Below are 20,414 nucleotides of genomic sequence, written 5' to 3'. Positions count from 1 at the left end.
CAATGGCCTCTAAGTGTTTAAATGAAATGAAGAGTCATATGCCCCACACTTTAAATCAAAAGCTAGAAATGATTAAGCTTAGTAAGGAAGGCATGCTGAAAGCCAAGACAGGCCGGAAGCTAGGCCGTTTGCTTGCAGTTAGCCCAGTTGTGAATGCAAAGGAAAAGCTCCTGAAGGAAATTAAAAGTGCTACTCCAATGAACACATAAATGATAAGAAAGAGAAGCAGCCTATTGCTGATATGAAGAAAGTTTTAGCGGTTTGGATGAAGATCAAACCAGTCACAACATTCCCTTAAGCCAAAGCCTAATACATAGCAAGGTCCTAACTTACTTCAATTCTATGAAGGCTGAGAGGGGTGAGGAAGCTGCAGAAGGAAAGTCTGAAGCCAGCAGAGGTTGGTTCATGAGGTTTAAGAAGAAAAGCCACTTCCATAACATAAAAGTGCAAGGTGAAGCAGCAAGTGGTGATACAGAAGCTACAGCAAGATATCCAGAAGATCTAGCCAAGATAATCAATGAAGGTGGCCACAATCAATAAGATTTTTCAGTGCAGATGAAAACAGCCTTCTATTCGAAAGGGATGCCATCTAGGACTTTCATAGCTAGAAAGAAGTCAATGCCTGGCTTCAAAGCTTCAAAGGATATAGGCTGACTCTCTTATTAGGGGCTAATGCATCTGGTGACTTCAAGTTGAAGCCAATGCTCATTTCCCATTTTGAAAATCCTAGGGCCCCTAAGAATTATGCTAAATCTACCCTGCCTGTGTGCTATAAATGAAACAATAAAGCCTGGATGACAGCACATCTGTTTACAATATGGTTTACTGACTATTTTAAGCCCATTGTTGAGATATACTGCTCAGGGAAAAAGATGCCTTTGAAAATACTCCTGCTTATTGACAATGCACCTGGTCACTCAAGAGCTCTGATGGATATGGACAAAGAATGTCACCTGCCATTTCAGTAAATAAAGTATGTTGCAGCCATAAAGCCATCAGCCACTGTAGCCACCCCCAACAGTGCGTCCTGAGGGGAATTCAGGACAGAGTAAAACAGGATACTAGCCCTAGATAGTTAAGATGCATATCAAAGGAATCACTTCAATGAACCCAAACTCTTGCATCTTCCCATACATAGAAAGGCACTCAAATCATTAACTTGAGATGTCTGGTTTTTTGATTAGCAGTAATCTTTTGATGTTTGACAACACAGTTTTTGTTTTTGGGTTTTTTTCCCCAGCAAAACTCCTTTATATCCTCCCTCTTTCCTCACCTCTTTGGAACAGTTTCTCAGAGCTGTCTCACAGGCTATATTAAGGCCACAGTCCTCAGAAAGTCCACCAAATAAAACATAATTCTCAACTATTTTAGGTTACGTATTTTATTCAGTCAACATTGAGATGTACGAGATTAATGTTTTCAAGCCTGCTAACACAACATCCATTTTGCTGCCCACAAATCAAGGAGTAACTTCAACTTTCAAGTTTTATTATTTAGGAAATACATTTCATAAGACTATAGCTACCAAACATAGTAACTCCTCTGATGGATCTGGGCAAAGGAAACTAAAAACCCTCCGGAAAGGACTCACCATTCTAAATTCCATTAAGAACATTTATGATTCATAGGATAGAAGTAAAAAAAAAAATCAACATTAATAAGAGTTTGGAAGAAGTTGATTCTAATCCCCATGGATGATTTTGAGGGGCTCAAGACTCAACCTGAGTAAATAACTGCAGAAGTGGCACAACTAACAAGAGAACTAAAATTAGAAGTGGGGCCTAACGATGGGACTGAACTGCTGCAATCTCATGATAAAAATTTAATGGATGAGGAGGTGCTTCTTACCATGAGCAAAGAAAGTGGTTTCTCAAGATGGTATCTACTCCTAGTGAAGATGCTGTGAAGATTGTTGAAATGACAACAAAGGATTTAGATTACATAAACTTACTTAATAAAACAGCAGCAAGGTTTGAGAGGATTGACTTCAATTTTGAAGGAAGTTCTACTGTGGATAAAATGCTATCAAACAGCACTGCATGCGACAGAGAAATCATCTGCGAACTGGAGAGTCAGTCTATGAGGCAAATTTTACTGCTGTCTTATTTTAAGAAATTGCCACAGCCACCCCAACCTTCAGCAACCACCACCCTGATCAGCCAGCAGCCATCAACATCAAGGCAAGACCTTCCACCAGCAAAAAGGTAACAACTCACTAAAGGCTGAGATGATGGTTAGCTTTCTGTAATTAATATTTTTAAATTAAGATATGTACATTGTTTTTTGACATGTTATTGCACACTTATAGATTACAGTATAGTGTAAACATAAGTTTTATATGCGTGAGAAACCAAAAGATTTTGACTTGCTTTATTTCAATATTCGTTTCACTGCGATGGTCTGGAACCAAACCCACAGTATGTTGAGGTATGCCTGTACATTTGATCCTACAGACCAGAGTTCTTAATGGAGATTTCTCTTTTTTAATTCAGATTTTCCAGGTAATCTTTCTTCTAAATTTAAAAAACTAAACTTTACAGAGCTGGTTTTGGATGATTCAAAGTCCCTCATCATCTGAAAGACCAGAACTATTTCAAAAGGAGGCAAGCCCTCTTGCCCCTTTCACAGACATAAAAAATAGCTGAAAGCAGATTTTTCTCACTGGAAATCTCTACAAATGGGTAAGGAACTAATGCTTTCTTCTCGATTATTTTCTATATTTCCAAAAATCTTTACAATGACATGTAATTCTTTTAGAATGGGGAAAAAAATTTAAGCACAAGTAAGGCGATCTTACATTACAATATTTAAGGTCTCTGCCTCAGAAGATAGGGGAAAAGTCCATGACAAACTGTCAAGAGTTATCTTTCGGTCTACTACAAACTTGCCCATAATAATTTCAAATCTGCTTACTTCAATGTCTTCATTCTCTCATAAGGAAGATTCATTTTAAGGTAGAGTGCTTAGCTGCCTTTAGCTTAGGTGGAGAGGAGAATTATGTTAGGTATTTTTGAGTGGAAGGGAAAGGGGTCACAGTATTTTAAAGTCTAATAGCTATCAGATCTTAGAAGCAAAGCCAAAAGCCTTTAAAACGAACACACGCTTGTTAAAAAGAGTCCTAGTAAACATTATGTAAGTCCATCTCTAACATTCACATTAACACACCTTTTAACTGAATGAGTAATGAAAGTTAGTGTTCAAAGGACTAACAATGAAATCAGTTTCTATTAAAAAAAGTTAACACTAATGAATATTTTATTACAATCCTGATAACAAGCCAGATAGACTGGTATAGCTTACCTTGGTACAAAAAGATTTTGCAGGTGTTTCAGTATACTTTGAACATATAGATTAGGCTCTTTAATAACTGGCAATGGAATAGAATCTTTCGGCAACACTAAAGCCATAATCCAGTCGGTATATACATCAACACAATATTTTACAGTCTCTCCATCCAATGGAAGGGTCAGTCCATAGCAAATTACTTCCATGGTCCATTTTACCTAAATAAAAGAAAATATACATACAGAATTATTACACACCCCTATTTGTGTATCAGTAGACTGACTGAAAATGTTAACCTCTTTTATCCCCAAAAACCTCTTGACTGACAGTATACTCATCTCAACATAAATATGTCAGATTAATTCTAGAGAATGCACTTTCCATGTATAAGACATATACATATTCAGACATAACCTAAGCAAAAAATTTAAGAAAATAAACTACTTATTTCTAAATGTCAAACCTGTTGGTTTTCACCCCTTAGTCATTATTGTTTGCTCTGTAAAATAAAAAGTAAGTACAGGTCATCTTGATTTTCCATAGAGATTGGAAGCACAGAAATAGAAAATTTTAGGTATTCTTCTCCACTTAATTTTTATGCAGGTATGTGTGTCACTTAGGAAATCATTTACGTAAATTTAATCATATTCCATTTCCAGATTATGCAACTTTAACAGACAACAAGAGGGAAGATGAACTGCCCAATTCTTACTTGTGACTACTTTCACTGGCAAAGAATATATTTTAAGTGGAAGAGCAAGAACAAACATAGGTCAGAAGGGATTGAAGCTGGGTAAGATCTTAAAAAGGCACTTCCAGCCTCCTGACTTGTCTGAAGTGCATCCTAGGGGCTGAGAGAAGGTGCCTGAGAGATTCCTGAACCACTGCCTGCAGTCATGAATCAATAAGGCATGATAAGAAAGGGGAAATGGCCTAATTTGCAAAAGAGGATAAAACTATAGTCCAGATACTATAGACTGGAAAGTTTAAGTGAATTCCAGACAAACTCTGGGACAAATTACTAAGCAGATGATCAGTGAGCACTAATAAAAGGGAAACAAGATCACAGTGGGAACCAGCCTGCTCAAAAAGAACAAGTCATGCCAGACAAGCTTCATTCCTTTATTAATAGGGTTACTACAAAGGCATCTGCCAATTGTATAAACCTGGTACTGACTTAAAATCAGTTCACAAGGCACTTTCATAAATATTATCTAACCATCAAAATAACCCTGTGTGAGAGGGTAAAGTAGCCTCACTTTATAGATAAGAAAACTAAAGTCTAGCAAAGCAATTTGACCCAAGGCACTGGTTTGGAAATGGTGGAGCTGAAACCTTGATCCCTGGTCTTACTAAAAATCTAAAGCTATTCTCACCATGCCATCAACAGCCTTCTCTGGCAAAGAGGATCTGGGCTTTAGCAAGAAATCTGGTCACATGAAGGATATCCTTATGGACAAGATGGCGACATATGGCCCAGAAGAAGGTACAATGGCTGGATTTAAAACTGGTCAAAATAACACACAGAGTAATAGCAGTGGATTAATGTACCAAGATCCTTTTGGAAGAAAATGCCCAATGGCATGCCAAAGACTCTACCAAGATTTTAACTTAGAGAAAAACAGCTTAAATGCTGACAATTTGTAGATACCACAAAGGTAACAAAACAAAAAAACAAAAAAACTCATTAAACAGAAATTCAGGATTCAAAAAGATCTCAACAGCTTAAAACTAAAGCTCAATCTAACAAGATAAATACATATACTGAAATTTTTTAGCTCAAAAACAACTACACACACTAAGGGTAGAAAATACATAACAGCAATATAACTAATGTAACAGAAAATAACAGCAGTGAGTGTTACAGGTGAAGCTGACACACAGCAAAGCTGTGACAAATGAGGCAGGGGAGAGGGGAGAGGGAGTAGGATCTGGCTGAATAAGAGAATTTTTAAAGAGGTTGTAAATCCCTAATTATCAGAGAAAAGACCAAGGAAAGATATCTTTGGTGATATCTTCACACAATAGTCAACTGTACAAAATTCTAGAGGACACTGGATTCAAGAACTATTCTCTCATACCCTTTTGAGGGCAGGAAAGGAGGAAAAACAAGGGCTGCGCTGAGCACCTCTATCTACTCACATGCCATCTCTTCCAGGAGAAGGCAGCAAGGAATTACAGACACACCAAGAGGAGAGCGCCCGGGCAAGCGCTGGGCTGGGTAACTCCTCTCTGCTGGGGCATTCTGAGGAGAAGAAAATGCACCTCAGTATGAGGGGCTTCCCCTCTGGCAGCCCCTGGTCTACAGAGGGTAAACAAACAGCCTCTAGATCTATAAACTTTAGTCTTCTATCTAGAGGGGTCTAAATTCTCCTTCATGAGACATCAAGATGTAAGAGTTTAAAAAAGAGGGGTGTGGGGGGACTTACTGAGAAATAGGTAAACCCGAAGCCTAAAGGCTGTGTGAATGTCCTCATACACAAGGGACAAGTTCTCATCCTGATCTTAGCCAGACCTCCTACTACCAAGCTCCTGCATCACTCCATTCTCAGGGCCCCGTCATGACTTCCCACTGGTAACTTAACTTTGGCCCAATTTCCTGAACCCAGGAACAGAGGACCAGCTCCAGGTCAAGTCATTCCAAAAGCTCCGTATCTTTAGAGACAGTTCCTTTAGGGACAGCAAACACACCCCCAACTTCAACCGCGTGGGCTCACAGCCATACAGACTTAGCCGCTCTGTGGCACTCTTAAACCTGGAAGTCGGGCAAGGGTAGACTGGGACGGAGGCAGCGGGAGAGCCTCAAGCTCAGTGCATATGTGTAGCCTAAATAACAACAAAAGGCAGTGGCCACCTAGAGAGAGGAATGAAGACCTTCGAAACACAACCTCTGAATGGTAATCTGAAGACTGAGCCTAGAACTTAGGGAAAAGGGCCTGACATCCAAGTCTCGATACAGCTCAAGTGGAGAACTGGGTGGGTCTGACTAACAGGAAGTCCCAACAGCACAAGGGTACAACCTATTCCTTATAACTCCCACAAACTCTGAGCCCCAACCCTGAACCCAAATAAGGTCAAATTGAGAAGTCACACTATACTGAACAGAAATCCATTTAAAAAGACATTGCTGAATAAATTCTTCAGTAACAAACATATTTTCACATAGTAGAATCCAATGAAAAAAACACTTACTTCTTTGTCAGTTTTTAACAAACTCTCACTACCAGCCACTGAAGAGGTACCCAAGGCCTGCCCGAGAGGATGAACCACCGCATTTGCCACCTCTCGCCCAACGCTCTCCGGATAGCTGTGTAGCACACTGGTGTGGCCCTGATCATTCTGAATCACCAAATGCAGTGACCTCCACTCAGAGTACATCGTGCCGCTAAAGGACTATCCAAATGGCACCTGAAAAGACAAAACAGAATTACGTGTCAAATTATACTGTTGCAAACTAATAAAAGTAAGTAAAATACATATTTGCCCCACATGGCAAGACAAAGAAGCTGTAAATATACTGCCTCGAGAAGACTGAGCAAAAAAAAAATCTAAATGTTTTGAGAAAGTCCTAAAATAGCCTCTTGGTAAGATCACGTAGGAAAGGCAGACCCTGGGAAGTAGCTGTCTGAGTACCTCTCCAAAAAAGCCCTCAAAAGTCCAGAGCAGAGCTAGGGCAGATGGCCACTGAGCAAGAGGATAAAATTATCAGATCTGGTACACTCACAGCATAAGGGAACCCTCCACAACCCATGTTCCAGGATGGAAAAAGGGCATGTTCTACGTAGGAAAGGGAGACAAAGGAAAGGGTTTACTTCAAGCCCCAGATTTTTCAGTCAACAGTGTCCAAGAACCTATTACATGCTAGAAACATACCCCTAGAATTTCCCACCAATGCCCTCAATTAGACATAAAAGTCTTTGAGAATATTTCATCTCTACAGCAGTGGAATACACACTTCTAGTAATGGAACACCTGAAAGTCAGTGTCCTTCAGAAAACATATTAAGAGCTGCCATCTACTGAGCATTTATCATACACTACTCATGCAATCATCAAAACAACTCTATGAAAATTAAGTAATGTTATCTTTATTTCACAGAGGGAAAAACTGAGGCAGAGAGAGGTTTGCTGTTTCCCTGAGGCTTCAGAACTGTAACATGGTAGATGGAGCTGGTTTTAAGCCCCTATCTGCTGGACTCCAGGAACCATGCTCTTAACCAAGGCATGTACTGCTCCCTCCCTATCCAATACATTCTCCATGATATGGACTGCTTCTTCCTAAGCTGTATACTCTCCCTGAAATGATACCTAAGTCTACCACACAAATGAGAAATTTTAGCCACAGAAAATATATCTAGATGAATGCAATGTAAATATTACAATCATAAATGCCATACTCATGAAGAGAACCAAGGATGTTTAGTCCCTTCTAATTTACTTCTGTTAACTTTCATTTTCTACTTGTTCAGAAATCCGTTTGCCTAGCCAGCAGAGTTTAAGAGTACACTTAAGCTTTAAAAAGTTCTATCTTTTAAGCTAATTTTTCTTCAAACTGGTAGCATTTTTAAATTTTATGTTAGAAAACTTTACTCCAGCTTAACAAGTGTCAGTGTTTTTCAAGAAGATATGGTCCTCCTCTGGACCAAGAGGCCCTGAAAATGGGAAAGCAGAAGGGATGAACCAGCATCGAACAAGGTACCTACAATTTGAAGGACAGATGAATGCAACTGACTATTAAAGTTGCCTCAATTTCCTTAGGATTTATAAGGAACCCTCTAAGGATATCCTGGTGCTCCCCCCCCCACACACACTAAAATAAGCAGTCTCAAGCACAGAAGGGGAAAAAGGGAAAATTCTTGATAGGTGTCATCCCAATCAGACGACAACTTATTTCCACACAACACATTTTTTTCATTAATATATATACACATATATACACACAGTAAATAGTATAATTCATATAAACACACAATATATAATATCTCTTACATAAATGCACAAGAATATTATACTACAGGGTGTTTTGTTTTTAGTGATTTTTCACCCTTTTCATTTATCTTCATTCCCTATTCAAATAATTCACTCTCCTGAATAGATAATCCATCCTAACCAATCTAACACTTTCTGTTGTATTTTGCTCCACCCTAACTCAATCATACTACAATAATTTACACACATGCATAACTAGGGATTATATACTCTTCTATATCTTCTTTCCATTCAACCACAGTACCTCATGACTGTCCTTCCAATAACAGATTCTTTTTCGTGGCTGTGTTATAGTCCATGGCACGGACATGGCATAATTTATTCAATCAGTCTCCTAATGATGTACATTTACTCCATTTCCCACTTTTTGGTCACCAGGAAATAATGATGCAATGAACATGCTTGTTCATACATTCTTAAGCAGTAGCCTTTTAATTTCTATGGGACAAGTTCCCAAGAGTAAAACCACTGGATCAAAGAGTATATGTATTTTTAATGTTACTAGGCCTTGCCAGATTGCTTCCCAAAAAGCTGTAACAACTCCCATCTACATTAGGAATGAATGGGAGCCCTTCCTGCCTCTCACTCCCAAACTGTTGCCAGGAATCAGATTTATTTATGTATTTATTTATTTATTTGCCAATTTGGTAGGTATGAAGTAAAATTTCATTAGTCTAGCCAAATATTTACCTTTATTTTATAGCTTCTAGTTTTGAGCCTGGCTTAGGTTAATTTCTCCCTCTCATCCCCTGAGTAAGTGTTTTTCAAACTGTGGGTCATGAAATAAATATAACAAGTGATATTTTTTGATTATATGGAATAGGATATATAATAAAAGCACCACACATAGTAAAGGTAAGCAATATGCTGTAAAATTTGTTTCATTTTTTATATATGCATATGTTCTGGGTCACAATATAAAACACATAAAATATTTATTATGGATCTAGGTCCAAAAGTTTAAAAACATAACCCTAAAGTGTATATGTAGTCTACTAGATTTCCATGCAAGATAATTAATTCTTCACATTTAAGTTTTATATCATCTGGAATTTACCTCTATAAGTGGTATAGGAAAGGTCCAATTTTACATTCTTATAGATGCACAGTTGTGTCAACATCACCTATTAAAAACATGTCCTTTCCTACTGACCTGAAATATCAATTTTGTCATATATTAAACTCTCATTTTTATAGGAATCTATTTATGAATCTGTTCTGTTAAATTTTTTGTCTATTCCTATGTAATGTCATAATGATTTAAATTCAGTGGCTTTATAGAATGTTTTAATACCTAGAAAGGAAGCCCCCCCACCTCCACTGATCTTTTTCAAAACTTTATTAGTTATTCCTAGGCATTTATTCTTCTATATAAAAATTAAGATTTTTACCCAATTAAAGAAAAAAACTTGCTAAAATTCTCATTGAAATTGCTTATTCCACTTTCATAGTTTTATATTCTACTGCCACTTTCCCACCCCATCCCCCAAGCTATGGCCGCAAAGAACTACTGATGATTGCGCAAACCCGACAAGTTCTTTCATACGCTGTATTGCTGTATTACTGCTCGTGCCATTCCCCAGCTTGATCCACCTCATTAAGTATTCATCCTTCAAGGCACAGCTCAAATGTCCTCCTTTCTTCACTCTTCCCAACACCCCTCTTCCCCAGCTCTGAGTGCCGATTACAGGCTGTTCAAATTAAGCTTCAAGTTAGGTTGTTCGTTAGCTGTGTAAAGATACCTTCACCACAAGTGTGTCAACCTTTTCTGACCTCACTTCCTGAATCTTTGTGTAGTCTCTGGTACACAGTGCATACTGAATGTTTCAGAATGCCAAGGTTTACCAATGGGAAAAAGGAAGATGTCAGAAGGTACTCCTTTTAATCCACTGAAGGAAGTCCAAAATTTTGCATGCTGTATACAAATAAAAATTGGAAGAAGTCCATTTATTTTAAGCTACTTATTAGTTAAAAAAAAAGTAGTTGGATGGTTTCCAATGGTTTCCAAATATTTAAGGAATATTTAATACTTAGTGTCCATTCCTGACAATACATTATCAGAGGGGAAAAAAATGTTTTAAGGCAAAAAAAAAAAAAAAAAGGACAAGCTAGCTCTTAAATGCCACATAAGAATCATCTAGGGTGGGAGGTGTGGGGTGGTTCTGGCTTAAAATGCAAATTCCAAAACTCCTCTAGAAAGCTCAATTCTGTATGTCCGGGTTGGGCCCTGGGGATTTGCTTTTTAAGAAACAGCTACCACCTTTCCCAATTTTTAAGTAAACACAGGAATATCTTTCTTTAAAAAAAAGACACTATGAAAGACCAATCAAAACAGGATTCACAGCTCTTAAATTCTTCTTAAAATTTTTTGTAAGTTTTTAAATGTAAGAAACAGTAATTTTTAAATGTATTAAGGTTTAAATGATTACATGAAGAAAATGAAATAAATGCTTCAAGAAACATGTAGATAGGTATAGAAAGGACACAATGAAAAAGTTGAACTAAAATATTAAAATGTGTGTAATAGAAAAATACTAATGCTAAATTTTAACAAAATACATGAAAGATAAAAAATATTAAGACAAAGATGTATACTATAATTATAGTTGTCCCCTGGTATACACCAGGAACTTGTTTGAGGACCCTCTGACAATACCAAAATCACAGGTGCTCAATTCCTTATATAAACATATTTGCATGTAACCTATACACATCCTCCCATATACTTTAAATCACCTCTAGATTATTGATAATACCTAATACAATGTAAATGCTATGTAAATAGTTGTAAATACAATATAAATACTATGAAATGTAATGTAATGCCTGTATGCAGTAAATTCAAGTTTTTCTTTTTGGAACTTCCTGGAATTTTTCCCCCCAAATATTTTCAATCAATGGTTGGTTGAATCTGCAGATGCCGAACCTGCCAATAGGGACGGCCAACTGCACAAGTGAATTAAATGCAACAATACATAGAAAATAAACATTGAAACAAATATGAAGAAATGAAAGAAACACTAGAGCAATTAAAGTATTGTTTTGTACTTATTAAACTAGCAAAATGAGTGATTAAAAAAAACTGATTAGGATGTAAGGCCAAGAGGACACACTCAAGAGCTTAGGGCAGTGATTTTCAATAAAAAAGGCCTGCTCCTCCAGGGGGTATTTTGGAAATATTAGGTACACTTTTGGTTAACACAATGATTGGGCATGCTACTGGTATTTATGGGCAGATCCAGGACACACAGACATCCTGCAGTACAGGAGACAGTGCTGCACAATGAATAATTATGCTACATTTCCCATGACTTTCTAGTGTCTGCCAGAAAATCATTGTGTTCTTAATTTTCTAAGCCTAGAAATCTAACTTCATTTTACCCATGAATACAAAATATTTTGTGCTATTTTAATATACACTGAATTTTCCAGTAATGCTATATCATCCATGTAAACTGAGGAAAGACTAAACTTTTTTACATTTAGAACCTTACCATACCAAGAATTGTTCGCCATTTCAGAACAATCACGTCACCAAAGGCCATACCATTTGTGGTATCTGAGTTGCTAATTATCACACACTGCTGTCAGGAAAACAATCACAAGAACTACATACTAACTCAGCCCTTATTTCAAAATGTCAAATATAAAGTCCCATATTACTGTCTTATTTCTCGACTTATAAGTAGGCACAAGCATCTGACCACTCTGTTACATCCTCTAGTATGGGTACACCTGAGTATTTTTACCAAAATACCAATTTTATTGGAAAGATAGTTAATTCATGGTTTTCATTTGTTACTGTTAGAATTTTATAAATTAAAAAAAAATTCTACATGTTGGTAGGTTATATATTATCTGTTAATTTCAGGACAGTGAAGCAGTCATTACCAAATATTAGGTCTGAGAAGGATGAAAACCTCCAGTCTAGGAAACCAAACATGTAATAAGTAGTAAAGTAGATTGGGTAGGCAGTGTGGCAAACTAGAGAAATAAGGCTCTCTATAAAGGGCACAGACAATAATCAGCCCTAGCCAGCTATTAATCTTGAAGAAGTGTAGACCCAGTGTTGCCAGATAATGCAATTTTTCAAGAGACAGAAAATCTGGAGATTTCTGTGACGTCTACTCTTTAAATGTTGGCAACTGATTCAAGTAAAAAAACAAACAAAAACCAAATAATATGTAGGCTATAAAGAACTTATCTGTGGGTCAATTTACACCTTTGATCAAAGATAAAGGCACATGCTAGTTTTGGTAACTGAATTGGCATGATTCTTGTAGAGGAAGGGTAAGGAGGCGTACAATATGGGTGAGTCATTGCCGCCCTAGAAGTCACCCCAACCCACCTCTGCTCCAGGGTTTGGACTTTGAACCCAACTATGAAGGTCCTATAACTTCATTTTGTTTCACGTTTGTTGCTGTTAGGAAAAAAGATTAGGGCAGAGTGTAATGTGACAGATTTGGCAGGGTAAGTCCTGTTAGGCGCAGTTTTGTCAGTGGCTAGCCTACTCTTAAGCACACCTCCTCTTGCTACTGCAGCTCAGGCAACAAACCCAGAGATCTCGGAGAACATCAGAAGTTTCAGGAACCAGAACTGCTGCAGAGCCTAGGTCCTCCTGGGCAAAGATGTTCATATCTGCATCAACCTCTCAGGATACACCATGGCAAAACTCTGTTGGCCTTGACTGCCTAGTCTACTTGCCATGGAACTGTTTGCAGCTCTATCCTGTCAATAAATTGACACACCTGTAAGGCACCTCAGGCTGATGCCATTTTTCTAACCATTCATCCAAGTACAGCATGAATGCTTTGCCAATATCAGGTGCCTTGACCCAGTAATACCACTGGATTAATCCTTGTAACAACTCAATAGAAAAGTGCACAAGATATTCACTGTAGTATTGTACATAAGATGGGGAAGTGAGCATAATTTAACTGTCTGTCAACAATGGAATAACTTCATAATTAGGACATGCTAACTCTATATACTATAATGTAGCCATTAAACATAGAGAAGTGGGGGAGGGTACAGCTCAGTGGTAGAGCGCATGCTTAGCATGCACTAGCTCCTGGGTTCAATCCCCAGTACCTCTATTAAAATAAACAAACAAACCAACCTAATCCCCCCCAAAAAAAAACCACAGAGATGAAAGGCATGAAAATAGGAGACTGGTTAAAAGCACAAGCTCTAGAAGCAGACTTCTTGGATTCAAATCCAAGCTCCACCACCTACAAGCTGGGAAATCTAGCTAAAGTTACTCTACTCCTGTGTCTAAGCATCCTTATTTGTATAATGGAGATAATAGTAGGATAATAGCCTACTTCAGAGTTGTGGTGATTGGAGAATCAAGATATGTAAGATGTTTGGAACATGTCCTATCTAGTCCATATAGTAAGCAATCAACAAATGACAGCTATTTTATTGAGGAAGAAAAACATATATATCATGATTACAACCAGAAAAACATACATACATGATTGAAAATTAGAAGAATCAGAAATGCAAGTAGCTTTAACTGAGTAGTAGAACAGCTAGTACAATTCTACGTAGTAAGTTCTTATTAATAGCTCTTCATGTCAAAAAACTGCTAAGTATATATCAGCATCCTCACTATACATATGAATATTCAGACAGTGGAATCAAGTTGACCTATTTAATAGATAGTTATTAACATCTATTATGTACAATGCAGTGTTAAGACCAGGAAGGAATTAGATTAACAAAACTTGGTTCCTGTTTCAGTGAGTTTATAGTTTAATTGAGGAGGTTAAAAAAAATAAATAAATAACTATAACACAAGTTAGAAGATTGAAGTACTGAACGCCATTTTTAAAAAAAAACTGTAGGCAAGATATTGTGGAAGTTTAAAGGACAAAAGATCGCTTCTGAATGAAAGAAAGGCTGCACTGGAAAACAACAGGATAAGATCAGGGAAGACTACAGTATATGGGGCATATGAATTGAGTATTGAAAGCAGGCTACAATTTTAACAGGTAAGAAAATTGAGTGGTTAAGACTGAGAATAGAAGGAGCAGGTAGTATATAAGAGAAAGGACACTTGCTTCAAGTAGCAGAAAACAGCATCAGAAACTAAAAACCTAGAGTGACAGAAAAGAAAGCTACACACAGCAGGTAGTAAGGTTTCAAAGATAAGCAGTGACCAATTATGAAGGACTATGAATACTAGGACTGGAGACTTGTAATTAATTTAGTAAAAACTGGGGGAAGAGAATTCCTTTATCATAAGAATGATTCAATAGGAACTGAATTGATAGAAGTATCCGAGACAGGCTAAAGGAGCAGTAGAAAAGCAGACTCTAGCGTGGCTATCATACTGAGAAGGGTGGGAAGGATGGGAACTTGGCAGGGAGGGTTGGGCACTGCAGTGCGATATGAACACATAACTGAAATCAGATGGTTAAGGGCTATGATTGCTGTGTTAAGGGTCCTATGAGTCTCCTTCTCAGATACAGGCTCTGCTGGCTACCAACATGTGCTGCTAGCAAAGAAGTCACCACTTTCCATGCTCCAGAAGTAAACGCGATAGGAGAAAGAAGATTACAGTGCTCCTCCGTGATCATTTAGTCTCCTTCCCAACTCTACATGAAACCATTTTCTAGGTAATGTCTGGATGTTTCTATTATTAGGTCACTGTGTGCTGGGTAACAGATTATGGCTTGTAGGTACCACCACAGAGTAACATGAAGGTTTGGTCTAAATGACAAACTGCCAAAACGATCAATACAGTAACAGACACACTAAGAACACAGCCTGGCATTAATTACATCAATTGACTCAGCCAATATTTATTACATGCCTTCTATACACCAAGCACAGGAAATACAATAATGAATAAACATCATCCTTGTTCCCAAGGAGCTTCAAGTCTAATTACAGAGAACAATTTCTTTTAACTTTGTAAATTCAAACATCAGTTATTTCACTGAACAAACATTTATTAAACACCTGCTATGTATCAGGTATTGTCCTAATATGCAGTGAGGCAGGCATGAATAGGATATAATGGCTGCCCAAGAGAAAGTTTCATAGTGAAAAAGAAATCTATGATGAGTAAATCCATGATACAGTAGTATTCAACACGATAACTGACATGGTGAGTTATGAAGGCAGCATCCTACAACAGAAAAACTATTAGAGATCTTGCTTGATAACAATGTACATTTGTATAATTGATCATTTTCAAAGAGCTTTCACCTGTTACTTCATTTTATTTCAATAACAAGACTGGGAAGTTAAGTAAGACAGATGTTACTAACCACGATGTCTTGCTCAGGATCACATCAAGTAACAGTAGAACTGGGACAAGAAACTCTACCTCCTGCCTCAAAGCACCCAATGCTCCTTTTTTTGTTCTGACTCCACACCTCATCATATGACCTTGGACAAGTCACTTGGTATTTCTTTGTCATAGTTTCCTTATCTGTAAAACAGGGAGGATACCTGCAGTACCTAGCTAAAGTGACTTGGGAGAAGGATCAAATAAAGCAACATAAGTCAACATACTTTGAATTGTACAAATGCAAGGTACACATTATCAGGCATGCCGTATTTCTCTTAGGAAAAATAGGATATAGGGTGTCAAAACACTAAATAAATATACGAACTGAGTAAATAAATGCTGGATTTTAAGGCACATAAGTGCATTCAAAGTCATCCTTATAACTTCAATGGCTAATAAAAGCAAAAGGAACATATTTCATATTTCTGTTGTTATCCTACTAACCCCACAAGGTAAATATCAATCTTGGTCAAAAAGGAAAGTATTCACCTGTGCACCAGTTTCTAACTGTTAGGGATCCTATCAAACGCCTGCATTACAAGAAAGAAAGACAGGTTCTGCCTGCATTCCTTCCCAAAAGTGAAAACAGGTAGTTTTTGCTAATCTATTCAAAAAATACATAGATACCTACCTGCCTCCCTCCACCACCACAGATCTAAATCTTTGATGTCTCAGACTTGCTCTAATACAGAAGCCATATCCACATGTTATTTTAAATTAAATTAGAAATTCAGTTCCTTAGTTACACTAGTCACATTTCAAGTCCTCAACATCACATGTGACTAACAGCTACCATATTGGACAGTGCAGATCTAGAAAAACTCCATCACTGCAGAAATTGCTGTTTGACTAGAGCGGTCTTAGATACTATACTTTTATTACAACCCTAACTCCACTGTAGATTCCTGAAGGAAAGGAGCTGTGTCCTATTTATCTTAATATCCCCAGTTTATATAACAAAATACATATCATACAACAAGCACTCATTATACATCTAACTGAGTATCTCAAACACAGCAGCCTATTCTGTCCACTTCGCCCAGCCCCAACACACACACGACAAAACAACAAACAACATTCTCTCACATGGGGGACATGGAGGTGGAAGGGGATACTGCATTCTAGTCCTAGATGTGCTACAGCCAACCATGTAGTCTTGGGCAAGTTACCTACTTTCTTCCTCTATAAAAACTTAAAACTCCATATACCTTAACTCTAAAATTTTAATCCTCTTGCACCAAAAAAAATCACATATTCTACCTAAAAAGCCTTTACACATGTCAGGGAATACATCTGCTAACACTGATGGGTACTTCAAATTAAAAAGAATCCATTTCTAGGTCTCAGACTATCATGATTAGGGTCATTTTTGGTCTTTGACCGAGCATGTGTAGTTCTTCATCTTTTCTTGGTGATCAACTAGAAGCTGAAGCCCCAGGCTTAAAAACTAAGATCTTTTTCATGTGCTGAGGCCAGAACTGGATACTCTGCCCATATCTGATCAGAGAAACAAGGGCAAGTTTCTTAAGTATTTGAATTTAACACAAATTGTCCCATCAGTTTCTACATTAGCCTTGGCCTAAAATTTCAGAAAACAGAACAAAACCAACTGAGAAAGTCTATTACAATTTGTATACTGTAAAGAATGTCATTATGTGAAATGTGCTTTTTATTCAGTCCACTAACTGCTATAAAAAATCTTTATTGTCCAAAAACCTCTTCATAATGACCTTCACACACATACTTACTCACTTTTATACACCTTACAAGGTTTAAAGGCCAGTCAAGAACAAATACAATCTGAATTACTGGCCTGCCTTCCTTTATAATTTGTAAATAAGTTGGGCAATAGTAGTTCGGGCATTCTGTAATAAACATATACTAAGTTTGTCAATTCCTCTGACATTAAGGTTTTAATCTTCATTAAGTACTTCTTATGCCATCTCTCCTGGTGAATAGGATGAACTACTACCAACAGCACTTCCATCTAATAGTATTTACCAAGTACAAACAAGGCAATAACATTTAGTGGATGACAACTAAACACTATTTTAGACTATTATTATTTATAGCGTTTAGTAGGGAACATATGCAAAGGCCTAAGAGCAATAAAAAGATTTCCACTACATAATTGATTGTATCTGACTGTGATAAAACTAGACATTAAAAATCAACCAATGCTGACTGCACAGTTAGTCCTTCCTAGTGTTTCACCAGTGCTAAGAACTGGTGTTTATTCAACTGATGGATGGAGAAATTAGTGAACTTAACTACAGTATTTTCAAGCAAAAAGAACAAAACACTATAGACGAAGAACTACCAAACACCTTTTGCAAAAATACACCAGAAACTAATACAACATTGTAAATCAACTATACTTCAATTAAAATACAAAGTTTTAAAAGAATGGAACTAGAGAAGACTGTTTTCAGCATGCAGTCTGTTACATAAAAGGAACTCAAACATTTCACTCAGAAAAACTTTTGTGAGTCTGTATGTCATAGCACTGGAACATACAGATGAGCAAACATGGTTCAAGTTGCTCATAATCTAGTAGAAGAAACAGAAATATAACTGATAAATTCCATTATGATGATGCTGGAGAGCAGACAGGAAAGATGCAAGATGGTTGCGGGTAAGGAGCGGGGGTTACAGACAGAGGCATTTTGAATGTTGGGAATGTTGTTATGCAGCCAAAGACGGGAAGAAAACGCTATGTGAACGTGTGTAAGAAAGAGCAGTCGTGTGTGTGTTTCGGTGGAGTAGGGAGAAAGCATGGAGGATAGTCTAGGCAGAGGAACAGCATATGTAAACAAGACCCAGAGATTAGAGATGCTATACCCATGTGTACTGTGTATTCACAAAATTTGCAAACCAACAGTTTTGCATGAGATGCACACACTTTAAAAGGTCCAGCTGACTTAGAAATCCTGCAGAGAAAGTTACTTCCCACCCCCCAAGAGGATTTCACAAGGAATAGTAGTCAGTGGGCCTAATGAAAAGGTCTCTGAGGGTGGAACCTGCATTTTTAACAAACTCCTAGAGGATTCTCCTACACTTAAACTGGAGAAAAACGAAAACTTCTTTTTTAGATTGAGATGCAGAATTTTCTATTGTAGCAGTTCCTAAACTTTGCTGCACACTGAATTCATACTGGAATGTTTAAGAAATACTACTGTCTGGCTTCCACCACTCCATCTCCCTCCCAAATACGCTGATTTAATTGGCCTGGCTCTGCTACCTAGACATCAGGAATCTTTAAAAGCTGCCCCAGGTGATTTTTATGTGCAGCGAAGCTGGAGAGCCACTGACCTAATTGTTAAGAACTTGAATCTGGAGTCGGAGTGGCGGGGTCCAAATTTACCAGCTATGTGACCTTGGGCAAGGAAGTCACCTAACCATGTAGGGCCTCAGTTGCTTTGTCAGTAAGATGGGGATTATCCTCCTCCCTTACTTGGTTGTTGTGAAGTTAGACGGCAAGAATGTAATGGCCTGGCACAGTGCCCGAAGTATAGTAAGCGCTTAACAAGGGATAGCTATTTAGCCTCATTATTAATGCTCCCTTGTCCAAGAGTCATCGTGCAATGGGCAGCATCATCCTCAAAGAGCGACAGCAACTTGACCAACCTTGCTGCTGGACCAGATTCTTCGCCAGAGTTGTCTAGCTCCGCTCCAGACCCGCCCCCTCCCCCAGGCTGCCGGGAGCGAGCTTCACGCCGCTGGGGCAGAGCTCAAGGGCCACCCCGGGTTTGAACAGACCCGACAGAAGCCGCGGACTCCAAGGCCAAGCTCCCCTGGACCCCGTGGGTCCCCTCCAAAATACGGAGATGTGCTTCCGAAGGCTGGGGTCTTGGAGCCACCGAGGCCGATAAACAAGGCTTAGCCATCGCTGGACCGCCCGAAGGGTAAGAGAGGGGAGGGTCCAGCCGCGACGGGGAGGGCCGCCAGGTTACCTGAGGCGACGGGCGGGGCCCGCATCTCTGGGGCGGGCGCCGCCGCCGCCAGCCTCACTCGGCCTTCCGCCTCACGCCACCCGCACCATAGGCCTGACGCTTTCGCTGCCTTGGCCAGCTGTCCTCAGACGGTCGCTCCGTCCACCCGTCACCGACTCTCCGAGGGCGCCCGGGACGACGAAGGCCGGTCGGGCCGGCCGGCTGGGCTCTGCTCAGGCAACTTCCGACTGCCAGGGGCGGCAGCGTCAAATAACTCCCCGAGCCGAGTGGGCCACTGCGCGTGCGCGGCGAGCCTGATCAGCGACTTCTGCCGGGCCGAAGCGGCGGCGTCAAATAACTCCCGAGACACGGAGCCGGAAGCTGCGCCTGCGCAGCTATCCCAGATCCCCGCGCGGGGCAGGTTCCCCCCTCCCTTTCCGGATCAAGTGGAACAGGAGGGGTGAGGTGACGGATGCTCCTACTTCATCGTAATACAGGCGGGGAGGCCGTCCACCTGCTTTCCTGGGAATCATCCCGGACTCTACCTCTTTTCTGTGCGGACGCAGTAAGGGTTTTCTCTGCAAGATTCTGGCTCCCACCCAGGTTCTAAGAATTTCTCATATCCCACCATTACAGCACCCTTCTTTTGAAATGTTGCCCTTTACCCGCCCCCCCTTATAACATTAATAATGAGCAACGATCAATTCCAGCCCAGGTGTGGGTTACACAGATGAATCGGACATTAGATTCAGAGCCTGTCTGATATCGGCGGCAAGACATTATTTGTAATAGTAATAACAGCTAGAGATACCGGTATGAGCAGCTATAATGCACCACACATTTTTGTAAACAGTATCGCTTTCAATCATTTCGTTTAAGCTTTAAGGAAGAAAAGAATAGATATTA

At 39.0% G+C, this 20,414-nt stretch overlaps 1 protein-coding gene across 2 annotated transcripts in view; it reads right to left on the bottom strand.

Annotated features, from left to right (window-relative positions):
* The window catches only part of RALGAPB (Ral GTPase activating protein non-catalytic subunit beta), an 84,792-nt gene extending 64,911 nt beyond the window's left edge, over window positions 1-19,881 (bottom strand). Inside the window, exons 1-3 of one of the 2 annotated variants that reach the window (XM_006202548.4) lie at window positions 19,530-19,881; window positions 6,478-6,693; window positions 3,301-3,503 (exon numbers count right to left, since the gene is read on the bottom strand). In XM_006202548.4, coding sequence (XP_006202610.2) covers window positions 3,301-3,503; window positions 6,478-6,663 — 389 coding nt within the window. In that variant the 5' untranslated portion in view covers window positions 6,664-6,693; window positions 19,530-19,881. The remainder of the gene's footprint in view (window positions 1-3,300; window positions 3,504-6,477; window positions 6,694-19,529) is intronic. The other variant, XM_006202547.4, reaches the window with a different exon arrangement.
* Window positions 19,882-20,414: the final 533 nt, after the last annotated feature.

Source organism: Vicugna pacos, chromosome 19 (assembly GCF_048564905.1).
Source record: "Vicugna pacos chromosome 19, VicPac4, whole genome shotgun sequence".
NCBI lineage: Eukaryota > Metazoa > Chordata > Mammalia > Artiodactyla > Camelidae > Vicugna > Vicugna pacos.
This window is presented reverse-complemented; position numbering and strand designations above follow the sequence as displayed.